Genomic DNA, 20,857 nt, shown 5'->3' with positions numbered 1-20,857 from the left:
CCTCAAATACATAATTTTAAGAACTTTCAATTACGTTGAACAAAATGGCTATCTCAAAACTTTGATTGAATGTGTTTCGCAAAATGGTGGGCGTGAGAGGAGGGTTAGTTGCTCTCCATTCACCTTCAACTATTAAAAGGGACTAGCCCTTTCAATTTCCAATCAAATGAGTCCTTTTTGAAGTTTCTACGACAAGACTTTCTATAAAAACCACATTTGCCCCCAGGGCATAACTTACAATCCTTTCCCTGAGGGTTGTGGGGGGGGGGGCGGGTTGTCATCCTCAAAGACCAATTTTCCAGAACTTATCTATATGACCACACTTTCTATAAAAAACCCAATATGTCCCCAGGGCAAAACTTACTACTCTTCCCCTGAGGGCTGGGGTGATTTGTTATATCCTCAAAGACTTAATTTCCAGACCTTTCTGATAGGTTTAACAAAATTGCTATATCAAAATTTTGATTGGAAGTGTTCGAGGAAATGATAGCCGTGGTGGGAAAAATTTGCCCTCTGATCACTTTCTACTAATAAAAAAGGCACAAATCCTCTCAATTTTCAATCGAATGAGCCCTTTTTGAACAAAAGGGCTACAACAAAAATTTCTATAAAAATATTAAATGCCCCAAGGGCATAACTTACGACCCTTGTCCTGAGGGCTTTAGGGGGAGGGTTGTTATCCTCAAAGATATAACTTCCAGACCTTTTAATTACGTCGAAGAAAATGACCATATGAAAATTTTGATCAGGAATGTTTGGGGAAATGATGGGCGTGGGAGGGGGGCTGGGGTTCTCCCTTTGATTACTTTCGACTATTAAAAAGGGTTTCAGCTTTCATAGAATTGCAGATAAGCTTGAAAGCCAATTTAGTTGATATAGCAACTCTTTTTCTTTTTGAGTTATCGTTTGTCTTAATGATTCATCTTTTTTCAGAAAATTTATTTCTGTTGTCCTGGCATCTCTGACCACAATGCTTCAACTTTGAATGCCTTGTTTTAAATATAATCTTCTGAGCCCTATAAGTAGGAAGGAAGTGAAGACACAAACTTGGAAATACTTTTCTGGCCTAAACTTTGGCTGTAGTCATTTTCTGAACAATTATTGGATTGGTTGTTATTAAGTTACAGCACCTACAGATTCTTAGCAGTCTATTTTATTTTATTTCCCTATACCAAAATAGCTTAAGCAAAGATACCAACTATGCCGTTCATAATAACTGGGCGTGCCGTAATAATAATATTATATTTATGCCTGGGATCGTAGGATAAGATAAGATATTTATTTCAAAAAGATCACTATCACAAGCCCACAAAGGGCCGAATTTGGACTTTGGAGTCGACAATATAAATGGTTGCACTAAAACTAGCAAAAATGCAAAGAACAACAATGAAACAGAAAAATCATAATGAACAATCATTTAAAAGTCAGTAATTGAAACTGTAAAAAGTCAATTAAAAAATTAAAAAGATAAAAACTGGTCAAACTAAACTTAAACAAATACAAATCAGAAAAAGAATTAGAACGGGCATAAGAAAAAGGGGGAATAAGCAAAAATACACACAAAAAAAAGTGAGACATAAATACATTTAAATTAAAAGGGATACTAAGAAAGTGTCAATAATTCAACTACAGTAAGTCAATAAAAGAGTTAAAAACAATAAAAACTGGTCAAGAAAGGGGGGGACAAAGAAAACCGTAAAAGGAACGAAAAATAAAATATAAAAATTACTGGGGGAACTAAAAAAAGAGGGGGGGGGCGGGGCAAGAAAATAAGTGCAAGAACCTTGGCATTACCATCAGCTAATAAACAAAAAAGAGGGGAAAAAAGAAACTATTGAAACATTTTTTTCATTTTTTCTGTAATGAAGGGGACAAAAGTTCTTTCGTGTCTGGAAGTAACGCAGCGAATGGGGGACAAAGCAGGGATGGGCTCAGAAACAGCTCGAGGCGGCCGTAATCTGGATTGGGAGTGACGTTTGGGGAAAATACTTGCCGTCCGAGGGTTTGTTATGGCATTTTTTGCAAAATGGAGGCACAACGAAATCCTCCTTTGCTCTAGGGTTTTCAGCCTAGCTTTTTTTAGGAGCAGAGAGTATGGCACCTTGCCTTCTTTGAAAATTATTCACAAGGCCCTTTTTTGAATTGATTCGATTTTTTCCGATTCTTCGCGAGAGATACCAGGGTGCCAAACTGGGCAAGCATATTCTAGATGCGGATGGACAAAATACGTGTTAATTCTTAAGGAGTGGGAAGGGGGGACGCTGAATTTATTTAGGAGCTTAAGGAGGGCGATAGACAAATTAGCTCTATGGATGATGTCTTTTAAGTGGACATCCCACTTTAAATTTGAAGAAATTGTGACGCCAAGTAGTTTAAATGAGGAGACAGAAATTTCAGGAGGGATAGGATTAAGAAAATAGGGACAGGATTAGAGGAATTCAATGGGCATTATCATGGACTTAGAGGGGTTTACTGTCATGTCTAAGTCTAAGGCCTCGTCTCCAATTTCATTGAGGATACTCATAGGGTCGCTTATTAAATTTCTGAAGCAAGTTTCAACAATCGTTAGGTCATCAACAAATTTCCATCGGTCAGGAAATTCCTTTGCGAGGTTGTTGATCATTACTGAAAAAAGGAGGGGACCTAGGAGAGTACCTTGGGGTATACTATTGTGGACAGGGAGAGGATTTGATTTTGTTCAAAAAACTCTAAAGACCAGAATACAAAAAAATCCGGTATCGACACAACCACCCAGAGCCAGGGGGCAAATGTTGTAAGTTATGCCCCGGGGGCATATAAGCTGTTAATGGAAAGGATGGTCGTAACTTTGAAGGAGGCTTATTTGATTGGAAGGTGAAAGTTCTAGTTCCCTTTTTAAGCGTCAAAAGTGATCGGAGGGCAACTAGTCCCCCCCATACCCTTTTTTCCCCAAACGCATCCAATAAAAATTGAGAGATAGCCATTTTGTTCAAAATATTCTAAAGATGAGATAACAAAAAGTCCGGGGTTAATCTCCCCGGACTTAATCTCCCAGATTCCGGGGACAAGTGTTGTAAGTTATGTCCCGTGGACATTTAAGGTTTTTACTGAAAGGTTGGTCTTTTACACTTCATAGGGGGCTTATTTGATTGGAAATTGAAAGCTTTAGTTCCCTAGAAAACATATTCACGACTAGAAATCATAAGCAGCGCAATAGCATTGCTGAAGAGACGAGCTATAATATTAATAATTTATTTATTACCTGCAAAAAGACTATACAAGTATTAAAATGTGGAGTAAAAACAATTAAAGACATACAAGAAATACAAAACATACAAAAAACGAAAAATAATGAGTATAGAAAAAATTTAAACAATTAAACAAACACAAGAAATTAAATAAACACACACAAAAAAAGGAACTATAGAGAAATGAGCAATTTCAACATTAAATACACAAGAGAAATTGAAATTCACACACAAAAAAAGCCAGCAAACTAGAAAAACTAGAGAAAAAAATTAACGGGACAATTATGTCGAAAAAATCCATCAAGAGGAGTACCTGAGAGCTTCCTGTGTAGATTTCCCAACTTTAATGTTATATCAGGTATATTATATTTATTAATTAGGATCTGGTTACGTGTCCAATGAGGAATGAAAAGGAGAAACTTACAATATTTGAAATAACTACTCTGGATTCTTTTTAAATCAATTTTTCTCAGGATGGAGTAAATTCCTCCCATCTAAAGGACTGATTGATCGCAGTATGTGGAGCAAAGTTTTACCAGCACCCCTCTATTATATTTCCCCTGATTGGAAACAATTTTCTCATATTCAAATTGTATTCTTTTAGAAATATCGTAAGTAATGCGCTGACCAAAAACTGGAAAGACTATTAGGAAGGGTTATGCCCAACCTTCGCCAAGAATCAACAGACGGAATAGAGAAAGTATCACAATTAAGAGCAGATGAAGAAGTTGAAGGGAAATATAAAAACTCGCACTTCTCTTCATTCAATTAAACACCAATTTTGGAAAAAGCATTGGAAACAGAAGATACCATTGTGGATAGACCAGTCCTAGTCCGACTAATCATGAGCAAATCATCTGTATAAGCAAGATAAGAAACATCTGAAACATTAGAAAAGTACGTAGAGGATATCTTCGCAAGTACGCCAGAAATGCAAATTTTAAAAAGTGTAGGTGACAAAACGCCACATTGTCTTACGCCTCTTTTAACTTTAGTAATAGTTGGTGAGTATTTCAAACTAAGAAAAGAATTAGAACACCAATACGGCAGAAGCAGAATAGATGAAAAATTAGCACAAATTAACACAAATCACGACGGTGTGTCTGTCGTGAGTTTTTCTATTAGAAAAATAGTGTTTTCAGTGAAGTTTTTTTTTTCTTTACTCAGTTTTTTTTATTATTGAACTGAAATTTGTCAATTTTTTTCGTTGAAAAACTGCTTAAAAGCTAAAAAACGTGTCGTTTAAAAAGAAAACATGTCACCATCTATAACTGCAGTTAACAATCTATGACTTTACTTATGTATGTGGCAACACTAGTGAAATCGTCATTAAACCTTCCTCGTGATTTGAAACCACTATAGAAGTAAAGAATAATGGCTAAGGGCAACAATTGTAATAGGACTCTTGTTGTATGGTGGGACAGCGCACCGCTAGGAATGTTGGGGGCTCCTGTTATATGGTGAGACAGGGCTCTTGATGTAATAGGGCTCTTTTTTTATGGTAGAATAGGGCTCTTGTTAAACTGCATAACCACAAACTACTCGCCCCTTCGAAAAAAAACTTATATGCCCCAGAAACATAACCTACAATTGTAACCCCCGGAATGTGGGTTGGGTTCTGTCAACCCTAAAGGCATTGTTAAATGATCTTTGGAGTATTTTGAACAAAATTGCTATTTATAAAATTTTGACCATATGTATTTGGATAAAAGAAAGATTGAGGAGGATGGGGGCCTATTTGCCCTTTAATCACTTTTGACTCTTAAAAAGGGAAATAGAACTTTGAATATCAATTCAAATGAACATCCTACAAAGTTCCACACAAACATCCACAAAAAGACATTCTATGCCCCCGGAGCATAAATTACAATACTTCTCCCTGGGCTCTGGGGGGTTGTGTCAATCCTGAAGGCATTGTTATATGATCTTTTGTTTATTTTGGACAAAATCAGTATCTCAAAACTTCGATTGGATGCATTTGAGAAAAAAGATTGTGAAGGGAGAGGGGGCGGGGGAAAGTTGCCCTCCGATCACTTTTGACTCTTAAAAAGTAGACTAAAACTTTCAATTCACAATCAAATGAGCCTCCTTCAAGGTTTATTAGAACAGACCTTAAAAAAAAACCTTATACGTCTTTGGGGTATGACTTACAATCGTTGTCCCCAGGCTTTGGGGGGGGGGGGGTAGTGTCAAACCTGGAGGCATTGTTTTATGATCTCTGGACTATTTTGAAGAAAACAGCTATTCTAAAATGTTGATGAGAAGCATTTAGGGAAAAGAAGGCGTGGCGGGGGGGAGGGCTAGTTGACCTCTGATCAATTTTTACTCTTAAAAAGGGAACTAAAGCTTTCAATTTCCAATCAAATAAGCCCCCTATGAAGTGTAAAAGACCAACCTTTCAGTAAAAACTTAAATGTCCCCGGGACATAACTTACAACACTTCTCCCCGGAATCTGGGAGATTATGTCAACCCCGGACTTTTTGTTATCTCATCTTTAGAGTATTTTGTACAAAATGGCTATCTCTCAATTTTGATTGGATGCGTTTGGGGAAAAAAGGGTATGGGGGGACTAGTTGTCCTCCGATCACTTTTGACGCTTAAAAAGGGAACTAGAACTTTCACCTTCCAATCAAATAAGCCTCCTTCAAAGTTACGACCATCCTTTCCATTAACAGCTTATATGCCCCCGGGGCATAACTTACAACATTTGCCCCCTGGCTCTGGGTGGTTGTGTCGATACCGGATTTTTTTGTATTCTGGTCTTTAGAGTTTTTTGAACAAAATGAACATCTTAAAATTTGATGAAAAGCATTTAGGGAAAAGAGTGTGTGGGAGGGGGGCTAGTTGAACAGTGGCTGGCTGCTTAAAATCAATTTAAATTCAATTTTTCTGTAAAGAAATTTAAGGCCTTATTCGTACTTGAGTCAAATAAAGCAGCAAATATGAAATAGTCACCAAGTAATGCCATTATATGTTAAAAATATTAGGGTAGTTTAGGGAAAATAAACTATCAGGAGTACAACTTCTAAGGAAAACAAAAAATGAATTCTGAGCTGGAAAAGTCGATTTTATGCTTTTTTTAACATTTTTCTTCAAAACTGGCTAGTGTAAACTTTTATATGTTTTAAAATGTCACATACATTCTCTCATTTTTTTTTTCATTTTACAAAAGTGGCGGAAATTTTTTTTATGAACTCATCAAAATCTAGGCAAATAAAAATTAACTTAAAAAATAAACGCTGAAATATATATCAATCGGCTAGTAAATAATTTCTGAGACCACACTGGCTAACAAAAAATCACAAAGGAAAAGCGAGGACGATAACGACCAGTGAAAAACAGAAGAAAAACTATGCAAATATTTTGGTTGAGGCCTCCACTCAACCGTCCTAAGAACAGAATAATAAAAAAAAATGTAGATAAAAGTCCAAAGTACAATATAAAAACCAAACCTCAAAACAAACACTGAGAGTAAAATAAGGACTTTTACGAAGTATCGATGAAAGGGTAACTGAAAAAAAACAATACTGAAGGATATTTTACAATTTAATTTTACATAAAGCATTCTTAAAGGATAATCACTTGCCAGCTAGGGTATTATCAGATACTCTATTAGACTGCGAAATATAATTTTGTAGATGGATATAAAACTGAAAAGATTTAGCAAGTTCATCATAAATGGGTACTAGAAAAATGTCTTTAGTGTCTCTATTGAGGGCGACCTTTAGGTGAATGTGTTTTTTATTTCAACTGCCTCCCTGGAAACTTGCACGAGACCTTTAACAGGGGCAATAATGGAGGTATTATCAAACAAAATGGAATGATGTGGGTTGTCATAGACTTGTTGAGCTAATGCGGAATTAAAGTCTCAGTCCTTTGGTGTGGCCCCGTGGCTTTGCCGATTAAGGACCTGTGTTCTGATAGCCCCTTCCCTTATTGCTGTTGGGTTCTACCAACATAAAAACAGTCACAAGAGCAGGGAATTCTATAAACACCTGTATCCAGAATGGTGTTGGCTTTATCTTTGCCGTTGTTAAAAAGCTCTGTCTTGTATTTGAATTTTTAAAGGTGACATTAAGATAAAATCAGCCCCATTCTGGGCAGTGGTGTTCATAGAATTCCTTTTATTGTGACTGTTTTTATTTTGGTAGAATCCAACAGCAATTAGAGGAGAGGTTATCGGAACACAGGTTGTGTCAAAACATGGATGTGTTGATATTCATCCACGAAACTATATTTCGCATTCTAATAGAGTCTCTGATAATACCCTACTTGGAAAGTGATCAGCCTTTAAAAATCCTTTACATAAAATCGAATTGTAAAATGCCGTTTAGTATTATATTTTATTCTGTCACCCTTTCATCGTTACTTCGGAAGGGTCCTTATTTTAGTTTTAGTGTTTATTTTGAGGTTTGGGTTTTATTTTGTTCATTGGACTTTTATCTGCATTTTTCTTCTTTTTTTCTGCACTGAGGACGGTTGAGCGGAGGTCTCAACCAACGTATTTGCATAGTTTTTGTTCTGTTTTTCACTGGCCGTTATTGTCCTCATTTCTCTCTTCTTTGTGATTTTCGTTTTATAAATCAGCTAGACAAACTCAAATTTCAAAGCACTTTAGCACCAATGTATAAAAGAATTAGTGTAATGTCATAGAGACAAGAATTCTTTAGTTGTTGTATTTAGTTTGAAGTACTTCAATAAGATTAGCGAACATTGACAATGATTTCAAACTTTTTGAAAATAGCAACTAGTGTAACTTTGACTTTAAAAAAATAATGCCCAGTGCCACATCAATCACTCTGAAAACATATCCTTTTGTTTTTGTAACGAAGTGGACTTTGTTATAGTTTGTAACAAAGAAAACAAAACTCTTTTATGAAATCTCATGTTTTAGGCCCCCTAACTTTTATGTAGGACCCCAGCATATGGCTTCGAAAATTTTGGAGTAAAAACCTTGCTCTTAGGTCCTAAGTTATGTTTTGCCGCTTACACAAGATTTCGCAGAATAATATCGAGACTTCAACTTCAAACGAAATACCACACCATTTTCTCTTGATACCTCATAACGCAATTATACACCACAATGTTTTTATTACCCCATTTATACCGAGTAATTTCATCTTACTGGTACGACGGCAGTTTTTTCTTTCAAAAACTGATAAAAGATGGCAGGCTATTTCAAAATAGGTTCAGACTAAAAAAAAATGTGGGTCTGGCAAATTTGGACCACTTGGTCATTGGTCTATTACTGCCGTAACTTACATTAAACATTTTGCAGGAGTTGTCAGCCTATCAAATATTTAGAAAATTATACAAAACTTTTTTTCATCAGAAATGTGAAATATAATTGCCAAGTAACCTTTTTAGTATTTTAATTAAGTTAAAACTAACAGCAAACAAGATCTTTGTTGAATAGCTTTTTCGTCGACATTATAAATTAAAAGCGACCTGAAAAGTCAGCTGAAAGGTGGTTCTATCCCTGGCAAGGTTGAGCTAGAACATGGTTAAGCTAAAATAGACTTATTAAGCCGGTCCTTTAAGTAAACGCTATTGCAACATTGACTGACTGTATTTCCACAAAAAAATGTCCTTATAGCGTGGCCAACGAACCTATTTTATGAAAGGATTCCAAGCTATCTCCTTTCTTTGAAAATGGAAGAAAAAACTAGGACGGCAGATCAGAACTTTTTTATCTTTTCCCTTTTTTAGACCGGTAAATCACAAGGTCCGAAAAACATGGGACAGAAACGAAAATATTCAATACTTTTCTGAAAAAAAAATCCCGAAAAAGGAAACAAAAAAGTGATCAACTAATTTTTAATCTGGCTTAGAAGAGAAAAAAAAAATAGATATTCCAGCTTCCAATTTTCTGTCCTAGTTTTTGAGAAATCGGATAGTCTGGACGAGCTAGCGAACAGATGAGAATGCCGAAGATTGACCAAACAACTTTTAACTTTACCATTACGCTTTATATTTTCTATAGTATTTTGGTTTAGGTCCAGGAGTTTCAATTTTCTTTTCTTTGGTCTTTTCCCTCTTTTTGTGCAGATTTCAGGGTAAAATGTACCACTTAAAAAAAACACACTTTAGCTACATGACGTTTACAAAAAAAGTGCCAAGAAATTAATTAAAATTTATACAAAAGTATCTTTAATTTCTTGTGACATATAATATCTGCGAGTAGATCACACAGATGGTAGCAAGACTTATTCCTGGCCTATCATCACCTACAGATTGAAAATCGTCGTGAAGCCAAAACGGGACCGAAGTGGACTACAGAAGGCTTGGTATTCCAAGAAAAAGAAGAAGAAAAAAAATGAGATATTTGCTAAGCTAGAAACGACATCTGTGTATTAAAGGCATCAAACTTCACTGCAAATTTTACTTCAGTTCGGTTGGAATGATACCGCAAAAATCTGCCTTTTACACAATTTTAGAAACTATCATACAATGTAGATTGAGTGGCAGCAGTGTCGCCGATTTTAGAGCCCAAGTAAGAGAAGAAAAATGAATCGTCTGGCTTTCTCCCGCCTTGGTTCAAATAGCATTGTAAAATTGAGTATGCTGTGCTTTGCATTTCATATGCATAATGCTAGGGTCAAAGCTAAATAGACACTTGAAAATTAAGCTTGGATAATGAAAGTTGTAGTTTAAATTCTAACCTAGGTCTACAAGCCAAGGATATTTGCAGGTGTACACATTAAGGGGGGAGGGCAAGCTCCCCTAGCTGAATGATGCTGCTGCCTTATATTTTTGTTTTGAGATTTCTATTATACAAAACTGGAAATGCCAATTAGACCAGATAAGCACCACTCCTAAATTTCAGCTTATGGACACCCATGGATATTTGTTATAGGCTATGCCTAGCCTTAGAAGACATAGTTAAACTTTAGATGTTTTGAATTTGGGTAATGTTTATATGGTAAAATTGTATTCTAGCTACTTTTTCCTACCTTGGGAAGGGGTTAGGCTTGGAAAATGAAACTAAGTAAAGAATTCAGGCCCAAAAACATATTCTGGAGGGTATTGCCAGGCTTCCATGTTAATCCTCTTCTGATTTCTAAGTCTTAGAAATTTCCCTACTTGACAGGTCTATACCTATTAAAATTTTGATAAAAATTTTACCTTAATTTTTAGTTATCAGTTCCTGTTTCTCTGGCTGTAGTTCTGAAAATGGAATTCCTATTTTTTAAGTAGAATTTTAAGCCATATCAGTTTTTTTTTCTAATCTTCTTCTATTTCATCAGGTGGGGCTATTCAGTTAAAACTATTTACCCGTTTTCCTTTTGTTTCACTCTGGTAGCTGAACAGAGCTCCTGAATTAATAGCTTCTTATTCAAATTGAATCTGCTCAGATTTCTTTCAGCAAGTCTTTTGACTCTAGGAGTTGAAATATAAGAAGATAAACATTGAGTTGTGTACACTGTCTGCAGGTATAGTCAGCTAGACTCTTAGCTGATAGTGAGATTCTGTGGTGTCTAAAGCACTTTAACAGTTTACAATGCAGGGTATACTATGCAGACATCAGGATATTACATTCAAATAGGCAATGGTCTATTGTTTCATTTTTATTACAATACCTGCAAAGAGGGGATGAGGGAACTGAGCAACTTGAATTAGGGAACTGATATGAAAACGCCTGAAAATTTAGCCCATTTGAGCCAGACCAAATTCTATGATAAATTTTAGAAAGATCCTTATTGGGGAAGGGAGATAGTATTGGATAAATTTTATTATACAGTACCTCTGATAGTCTCCAGCAGTAAACGTCTCCAATGGGGATTGGTCTCCTACTGGGCTTGTCAATATTTATAGCATTTTTTTGCGATTCCATCAGCCTGATGGTTCCCAGTTAGACCTGAGTAGTTTGGAACATATTGAAGGTAAGTTCTTGTGCCTCTTGAAGCAAGAATGTAAATAATGCTAAGACAATGAAAAGGGGCAATATCTTATACTGAGAAGCTGAAGACATCAGCTCTAGGCTTTATTACAATACCTGCAAAGAGGGGATGAGGGAACTGAGCCACTTGAATTAGTGAACTGATATGAAAATGCCTGAAAATTGGCAAAGAGTCAGAATAAACTATAATATTTTGTGAATTAGCTATCAAAGGTTGTTTATTCATGAAGTGCTCTAATGCCATGATTATGGCATTTAACTCTGCAGACATTGATATGTCTCTGACCCATATGGCAATGGGTCTCTGACCCATTGCAATATTAAGGTGTGGGAGGAAAACTCCACTTGCCACCTTCTCATTCATTTTGGACCCATCAACAAAAATTTGGAGGTGGTTATATTAAATTCAGCAAATTTTTTCTAGATGAAAACAATGGGGGTAAGTTATTTAGTCCACTTTGGGAAATTAGTATTTATTATGGAAATTGACCAGCTCCATGGAGGGATTTGGGGGAAGGTAGGTGCAATAGACTTTGCTGGCACTGGGAAGTTCTTCTGGGTATTGGCATATTCATTTGCAATGCCTCTAAACATGGCTGAATTTCTTAACCAATTATGCAGGGTAAGTAAGCTATTGGTTTAAATTTTCGTAAGATAATTTATCAAAATAAAACTTCGTTTTTCATTTATTTTTGATAATCAACTCTCAGTAAGCAGAACTTTAGTACTTGTGCGTTTCATAAGGCCAAATATGAGACAGATTATATTGTTTTGTGTTGTTTCAAATTTTTGCATCATGGCTCTTTGCACAAGCAACATAAACAATTAGCCCATAACCAATATTGGGTCTTATATATGATTTATAAAATTAGAGTAAAGTTTTCTCCTTACAATTGCATGGTGTAGAAAGAAGTCTTTATTATTCTTATTTTTCTGTAGATTTTTTTTATTGTATTTGTGATGTGAAGATGGAAATTAAGTTTCTGATCAAGTATGAGACCTAGGTAATTAATTTGATTATTTTCTGGAATAGTTATTCCATGTATAGTTAGTATTGCATTAATATTATTTTGCTTATTAGATGATTATTAGGTGATTATTAGGATGCTTATTAGGTGAAATTAGATGATTTTTGACTTGGTGGGTGCAATGGGTAAATCTGAATTTTGGGAAAATTTTTCAAATTGGAAGAGTGACTTTTGCAACTTTGAATGTGCAATCTCAAAGGTGTTGCCAGTTGACCATAATACCATATCATCAGCATATTGTAGATTGGTGTGAGTGAGGTTCATGTCCCAGAGAAAGAGGGTGAAGAGGAGGCAGCTCAGAACTGCACCCTGTGAAAGACCTTTGGTTATTGAATTTTTGGGTGAGGAGGCTGAACCTACACAAACAATGAAGCTTTGATTTTCTATGAAAGATTTTATGAAGGATACTAGCTTGGGGGCTAATCCAAGGCTTGCAAGCTTAGTTAAAAGGATATTGTAGCTCACATTGTCATATGCCCCTTTAAAGTCTAGGAAAGCAGCAACTAGGACATTATTTTTAGATAGGGATTCATTTATTGCAGCTGTTAACAGTATAAAAGCATCTGTTGAGGAGTGGTGTTTCCTGAAACCAGTTTGACTAGCCTATGAGGTATCATATTATTTTTCTCAACAAACCAAAGGAGTCGATGGTAAATCATTTTCTCAATTACATATCCCATAACAGGAGTAATCATTATAGGTATGGAATACTCATGATCATATTTGGGTCTATGTTGCTTTAAGATCGTTAGGAGGGATGAACATTTCCAAACATTGCGGAATCTAGATACATTCCATGCATGAGTGTAGCAATTTAGGAGTTCCTGTTTATATGAAGGTGTTAGATTCTTTATCCATGTGGGGTGTATGTTATCATAGCTACTAGTAGCATTGGCCCTAATATGCTCTATTGCATTATTCATTTCATGAATTGAAAATGGACAGGTTATATACTCTGATCCTGGACAAGGCTGGTAAATCAGATTTATCAAAATTGTGGAGATGATGCTTTTATTATATGATGTTAGCTTAATTACAAAAAGAGTTGCAAATAACTTTGCCTCATCATTATCTTAACAGATATTATTATGTATTAGCTCATATTGGAGAGGGTTGGACAAAGTTTTTTCCCACAAATATGGATTATAAGTTTATGTATAATTGGCTAACATGTTTCTCTTGAAACACTATTTGCAAAGTTATTCCAGTAATTATATTTAGCATTTAGTATAGTCTTTTTAAGATTAGCCTCTGCGTGTATTTCCTTAAATATGTAGAAGGAGATGGTTTTTTAAAGTATATTCCCCTAGCTGCCTTTTTTGTTCTCCAGTTATTTTGGCACTCATTTGTCCACCATGCTTTGGGAGTGTGTTTGGGGATTATTTTCCTGGGTGGTGTCTCAGGGATAGCATGATTAGCTGTATTTATAACTATGGATGCTAAAATTTCAGCATGTGTGTCAGCTGTTACAGTTGGAGTGCATGATTTTTGGGTGAGACTTGTAATTTCATCATTAAGCTTATTTTGGAACATAGTCCAATTTGGTTTGGTGTTAATATTTTTTGATGTATATGGCAGAATTTCAGCAGGATCATTTAGAGAAGAAACTATGACAAAGTGAACTGTGCAGAGGTTATCAATTTTCTTTATATAAATTTTGTTAAAAATATTTACTGACACAATTTGTAGATCAGTTGTGGAAAAATTGCCACTTTTGGGGTTAAAATTTGTATTTAGATTTTGAATGGTAGCAACTGCTAATTCATTATTATTGGGAATCAAACAGTCAATAAACTTACCAGCTTTATTTGCTGGATTATCCCCCCACAATAGGCTGTGGGCATTAAAATCTCCACAAATAATAATATTTTTTAGCATATTAGAATTACTTATATAAGTGAAGAAATCCATTGCATCTGTGGTTTGGCCATTAGGATTATAAAAGCTTATTATGTAAGTTTTGTTATTATTCAGCCATACATTGATGCCAATTGTATCAAAATTATGTAAAAAATCTGGAAAATTGACACCACACAATTCTATATAATTATTTGTTATTAAAGCTACAGCACCTCCTTTTCTCTCTGATGATGGAGATGTACTTGCTTCTTCTTTTTCAGAAAAATGACACATGGAGTCTAAAAACAGTCTCCTTTTGACTTCATACAAAAATTTTTCTGATGGTTTATTTGTTTCAAATAATCTTATTCCTCTTTCCTTATACAGTTACAATCAGCCAAACTGAATACTATATCATTCCACCTTAAAAACCGACGATCTACTGGAATAGTATTCTTTTTTAATTTCTTGGCAGCTTGATGTTAAGTAGTTCAGTTGTGTCAGGCTTTATTTTCAATCTTGAAAAAATATATCTTGTTTTATTTGCCAACTTTGCAATACTATTGCACCTAAAGATGAGGTGTTGTGAAGTCTCAGGGACTAAAGATCAGAATCTACAACTTGGGTCCCCTCTTGTTTTCCAGTCATATTCTTCTTTCCTCAGGGTCAATGTATCACTTTGAATTTGGAAGTATGGCATTCTCTTCATGTAATGGGAAAAATGAGTACCAGCTGTGCTAGATTCTTCTTGGGATTTCTTCTCCAAATTATGTTGCATAGAGTTTTGATTTTAATGTTGGGTCTATGTGGATGTCAGCTGCTTTATTTGCAAGTAAATTGGCTGCCTTGTTGTCTTTAATACCTTGGTGACTGGTATTATATAATTTTGACCATGTAATGTAAATAAATGTTGTAATGTAAATGGACCTGGCTGATGAGCTGTAAGGTAGACTTAGAGTCTGAGAGCAAGATCACCTCGTTAGATTCAGGAGGCTTTTTATTAATGACATTTAGAGCTTCAAATATAGGTTTTAGCTCAGCTGTAAGAATGGATGCGTCATTTGGAAGCCTAGTGGTTATATTCAAGCAGTGTTCAAGAATGACCACAGCTGCTGCTGCCCTGCCAGTCTGTTAATATAAATATTAACCTTGGATTTTTGCTATCTTAGAAAAAAAGTGTAAAATAATATAAATGTTTGTTATACATATTTACATAATTTAGCTAGGAAGAAAGTGAATTTAGGTATAAAAATTAGCTTTTAAACAAGGCCTTAAACAGCTCAGTGTGATGTTTCAGGGTGAATTTGGGGCAGTTTATATTACCAATGTTCAAATAAGGTGAACATACCACTTGATGTCTTTTTTTGTTCTTTTTCCAAATACCATAATCAAAAATACAATACCGATAAATTTAATTTTAAGCCCATTACAGACCCTCAGAGATAATACAATAATCTCTAATTTTTGGGTATCCTGTATAAAAGGGTTAAAAAGAACCACTTCTTGGTTCATTATATGAAGAATAATTGTAGTCAATACTTTTCAACTACAGCTCCACTATACTCTTCTCCCACCCCCTTGTTGCAAATATATATCCCAAATTATATATTTCTGATGTTTTCTGGTTCTCAATTTTGTCACAGTCGGTTCATTTTACAGGTAAACCAGTTTAAACAAGAGTGATGCTAATCCCTTTGTAAGCAGTATCTAAAATTTGAGAGAAATGTATCATCTTTCAGTGTCCTTAAAGGGCTTAAAGTTGAATTTATGAGTAAGGTAATTATTATATTTGGAAAGAGCATAACAAAAGGCATTGAGTGGTATGCTCATCTTATTTGTAGGTCAGTAATTAAACTGCCCCAAATTTACCTAAATTTGTAGCTGAAAACATAATTTAAATAGGATAAAAGTAAATACATCACTTGATGCCTTTTTTTATGCTCTTTCATAATTTAATACTTGCTTGTGGGGTAGTTTCATTTTGAGTCCCTAAAGAGCTCAAAACAACCCATAGTAGCCAAAAGTGTAAAATGTGCATCTAAAAAAAAACCTGGCTAGTCATAAAAAATTGCCATTTGTAGCTGATTCAGGAATGATAGTCTAATTATTATATTCATTGGCCTAGTGTTAATAATAAAATATTATTATGAAAATAAATGTGCACAAATTCTTAAAAAGAGCTAGAAACCCTTCAAAAATGATGGCATATTTGCTGTAAACATGCGTGCTTTTGTTTGAGGGATTTCAGACTCTTTTTCCTCTATATAACCCTAGGCTTCTGCTATACAAAAATAAAATGAAAATTTTACCATTACCTCTTTTATTTTATGCTCCTTTAAACATAATAGTTGTTACCCTGACAGTGTACCCCTTCCCCCCTGATGGACACATGTATACCCGTAATAGCCTAATATATCTGCTTGTTGTTATTTTTATTCATTGATCTGTTGTAATACTGATTACTCTGTGTGGACTTGGAGATATGATATCTTTATGATAGTTATTATATAGCCTAAGGCTATATGAGCCCATTAAGGGGGGGGCTGTCTTATGGATTGTCAGAAGCAAATAAGACCAAAAAATGAGGATAAAATTAGAAACCTAAACATGTCTTTCTTTTTGTTCTAGAAAGTCTTCTTCTGGAGAGCTGCTATTCTTAACCTTTGTATTTTTATTTTGTTAGAATTTGTCCATGAAATGCCAAAAACATGTCCATTGAACATTATAGCTTTCAAAAGAAATATGGTTTGGCAAGTTTGGAGCCCTGAATGTGTCCATAAAACCAAACCCTGGATCTGTCCCCCCCCCAGGGACTAGTAGATATCCCAAATTATATACTCAGTGGATTCTCAGTAGCTCAACTCTTTTCTTCTTGCTATTTTAAGAGTCAACAAGCAACAGGAAGAAAAGACATACCTTCCCAGGCCCTTATTTGGGACTGGGGGATCATTTCTGAATATGCTTACCTCCTAGCATACCAACATCTCAAGTCCTTGAAAATTCAGCTTCCTGAAAGAGAGGGGGATGGGGCTTGTTACTTGAATAGAGCTTTTCAGATTTATGCTCCATGGAAGAAGTGGGAGAGGGAGGATGCATTTTCTCTGTAAATTTTATTAGTCTCTATTTAACAAGTATTTTTGCTATCTATTTGAAATATTCTTAGAATAGAAAAAGAGTTAAAGAATAGTGTTGTTGTCAATGAGAAAAAAGAAAAGGAAAAATCAAATTTGTTAAAAGAGACTCTGCCCTTCTGTTCTAGAACGATTTTGGACTGATGTAATTAATGATTACAAAGAAGTAGCTGTTGATACAGTCAATAACATTAGAACTAAGCCAGCAAAGGCATCAAAATACTTCACTGGTAAGTACATATCGGTTTTTTTTTCATGGTTAGGCGTAGTAAGTAAGATTTCCATCTCCTTTTGCCAGGAAACCAGAAATTGTAGTAAATGCTATACAAGCTATCCACAATCATGTGTGACTAGTAAATATCTAAGAAACTAAGTGCCTGCTGTGCAGAGCTTTTTTAGGTAAAATTTACATCATTTTATTTTAGATTATAAATATCCTGTGCTTAATAGGGTGGGTCGTTTTAAATTTAGGAAGTACTCACCAAAACCCATTGGGGAGACTTACCTCCAAGTCCCTCAGCTGGATTACAGTTCGTTCTGTTTTAACTGCAAATATATTTGATTAAGTGGAAAAAAGGTTGAACCAAAATGAATCTGTACAGTATGATGTTACACCATATCATGAAGACAAATTGTGAAAATCCCTCTCAAAAAGAAAGACAGAAAGCTTGGTAATTGATGCTTTTTTTGTCCTCTTTATCCAAATTCAGAATATCTGAACTGTAATAAGTATTCCTTGCAGACTGACTTAAGGGAAATTCTGCCTCTTATTGGCCTGAGGCAATTGGGGGATTTCAAATCAACATTTAATTCTCATTACCTTGTTAACTGTTGGGACTTCATTCATTTGGATTTCTTGTTAACTCAACTGCCAAATTAAATACTATGCTTAATCTAATTTCAATTTATCTCCAAACATATTTGATCTTGTTAATCAGAATATATTAGTACAAAGACTGGCTTACAAGATCATGTTGACTTTTTCCATGAAAAATTGGTTATAGGCAGTCCAGCATCTAAATCATTATTCCAGTCCCCTTCCAGTCCACATTGGCGTGCCCCAAGAAAACCTCCTAGGTCCTTTCTTTTTCAGGGGTTAACAGCCTCTCAAAAGATATTCCTGATACTAGTAAATTTGATTATAACTTAGTAGTTTTAGAACCTTGCTATAGTAGTAGTAATGATAATATATTTTCAAAAACCAGAAACGAAATTAATTGGTAGCACACCAAAAGTGTTGCTTGCAATGATGTTCTACTAACAACAATTAAAAATAACTACAAATATACCTTGTAAGGAGTTGGGGAGAAGGGGGGGGGACTGAGCGGTGAAAATTACAGAATAATAATTTGGAGACAGTAAAAAGATAACAAAATTTGACTTACTTATATTTAGGTCAAGCCAGTTTGCCTTTAAGCATAGACGTGTCTTGGTTATTACTGCATTAATAGTAGAGGTAAGCAGTCATTTGGTTGGAGCAACACGCATTAATTTTGTATCACTAGCTAATAAGGGTGTAGTGATTCTGGATTTAGGAGATTCAGGATCGACTAAATCCTTAAATCTAGAAGCAATTGTCGCAATATTAGGCAAATCATTAATGAAAAAAAAAAAAAGAGTAGGACCTAGTATAGAGCTCTGGGGAACACCACAATTAACAAGACTTTTACTTGAATAGAATCCATTAAGGTGACCATACTGCTCTCTATTTTGGAGGTAATTGCAATGCAAAACAGCCCCTCTTACTCCTATAAAAACTGAATGAGTAACCTCAATGACATTACCAGTGATTTTTCAGCTTTAGACATATAAATCAACCCATCAAATCCTCAATAATGGCAATTACTATCCTTAAGTCATTGCCTCCTTATCTCCTTCCCCTCCCCCAGATATTCCTAATCCTCCATCTAGCCAATGCTACATTTTCTCTTCTAAAGCTCTCTTATAAGTTTAGCTGTACTTCTTATTCTTTGTAGATTTATACCTCCTTTGTTTGTCCTTCACATGAATATGTTTATCCTGACTGGCACCCTGGTGATCTGGGCATGGACTTTGATATAATTGAATACATACCAACCACAAAATTTTCAGATAATAAATTCCTGTATTCCCTCTTACTGAAAAAAACTAGGTTAGAATCCTTTGAGTACAGAAAACTTCAACTGTGTCTCCATTTTGAAAGAAAAAAAAAATGTGCCACTTAACCCTTACACACAAAATATTTCCCCCTTCAGACATTCCAACTATCTTATTTCTGATCTCTTGCCAAACCCCAAGGTATACAAAAGTCCTTGTTCCCTGCAGAAGAGAAAAAATTAACAAGCAATTAGCCTACTATAGCATCTTTTTATTTTTTTAATATAACTGTCCATTTTTTTCTTTTTCACATGTTTTTTTTCTATATATATTTTGTATGATTTTTTTTTGTTCTTTGACGTTTTCTTGTTCATGTTTGGTACCTGTTTTTTTTATGTTTTTTTTTTGTGTTCGTTTTGAGAAAAGGAATGTGAATTTAGCATGTCAGGGTTTGTAATGACAAGAAATCTTATCTTATTTGATGGATATGCAAAAGCATTTGTCCCCTGCAAAAGAAAAAAAAAATTAACAACCTATTAGTCTGCTATAGAATCTCTTTTTCTTTTTTGAATATAACTGTCCTTTTTTGTCTTTTTTGTCTGTTTTTTTTTCTATATATATTTTGTATTAATGTTTTGTTCTTTGACTTTTTATTATTCATGTCTGGGATCTGTTTTTTTTTATGTTTTTTCGTGTTCGTTTTGAACAAAGAAATGTGAATTTAGCATGTCAGGTTTGTGATAACATGAAATCTAATCTTATTTGATGTGACTGTAATACTTTCATTTTTGAACCGTATAGGATAATCTACATCATTAAAAAAGTTTTCCCTTTTATATCGATCATTTTTATTTATTTCTATGTTTTTTTATGACGCTTCATTTTTAGGTATTGGACTGGCTGTAGCAGCAATTTGGCTCAATCCTAAAGAATTAGATTTTCAAGAAAGACATATAGAAGCAAATAATGCTATGGTTCTTGTGAGCAAGCCTATAAAAAATCCAGTCTCTGAAAAACATGTTGATCACATTAATAGTTTGTATAGTGATGATAGGATAAGGTATACAAGTTGTTTATTCTTATCATTTATGTGGAAAGATAATTTTTGCCGTGAGGTAGGACTGTACGAATCCCAGTGTGGTTATTTGAAACCTTCTCTTAGAAAATTTTATGACAGGATTGAGGACATTGGATTTTGGGGGAAATGGTGGATATATGAAGAGAAAATGAAGGATTTTGATATTAGTCCTGTTGAATGGTCTGATACATCAGTTCTCAACCTGGGGATCGCGAACCCTAAGGGGTTCACGATCTCATAGAAAAGTTTTCACCATAGGCCAAAAAATGAAATGCTTATGTACACATTTCCTTTTATTTATCAATAAAAAGATCTCAAGCAAATGTGTAGTTGGTGGTTGAAACAAATAATTTCGCTCAAACATTATTTATTATAAGAGGGTTGTGAGGCACATGATTTTATTTTCTACCTTTTTTTGAAGGGGAAAGTTTTGCAACATTTAAAAGTTATAAGAACCAGGCCTCGTGAAAAGTCATAGTTTGTGCTCTAGAATTTGTCACATTTTATTTTAAAATAAAAAACAACTTGTGTTTTAACTGATTTATTCGTAGAATTTGGAAAGCTACAGCAATTTCAT

General features: G+C 34.7%; 1 protein-coding gene across 2 annotated transcripts; it reads left to right on the top strand.

Moving 5' to 3' along the window:
- Positions 1-9,714: 9,714 nt before the first annotated feature.
- On the top strand, positions 9,715-20,804 carry LOC148942710 (mitochondrial import inner membrane translocase subunit Tim29). 2 transcript variants are annotated; one of them, XM_089102779.1, is made up of 3 exons: positions 9,715-9,787; positions 17,255-17,356; positions 20,091-20,804. In XM_089102779.1, exons 1-3 carry the CDS (start codon positions 9,736-9,738, stop codon positions 20,519-20,521), a joined length of 585 nt encoding a protein of 194 aa, XP_088958905.1. In that variant the 5' UTR covers positions 9,715-9,735; the 3' UTR covers positions 20,522-20,804. The 2 variants fall into 2 exon arrangements, with proteins under 2 accessions (XP_088958905.1, XP_088958906.1); XM_089102780.1 differs by lacking the exon at positions 9,715-9,787 and adding an exon at positions 11,729-11,750.
- The last annotated feature ends 53 nt before the right edge of the window (positions 20,805-20,857 follow it).

Source organism: Artemia sp. Qi Xiang Cuo, chromosome 16 (genome assembly GCF_049724085.1).
Source record: "Artemia sp. Qi Xiang Cuo chromosome 16, ASM4972408v1, whole genome shotgun sequence".
Classification (NCBI taxonomy): Eukaryota; Metazoa; Arthropoda; class Branchiopoda; order Anostraca; family Artemiidae; genus Artemia; species Artemia sp. Qi Xiang Cuo.
Note: the sequence above shows the minus strand (reverse complement) of the source record. Positions and strands in the feature narration are given on the sequence as shown.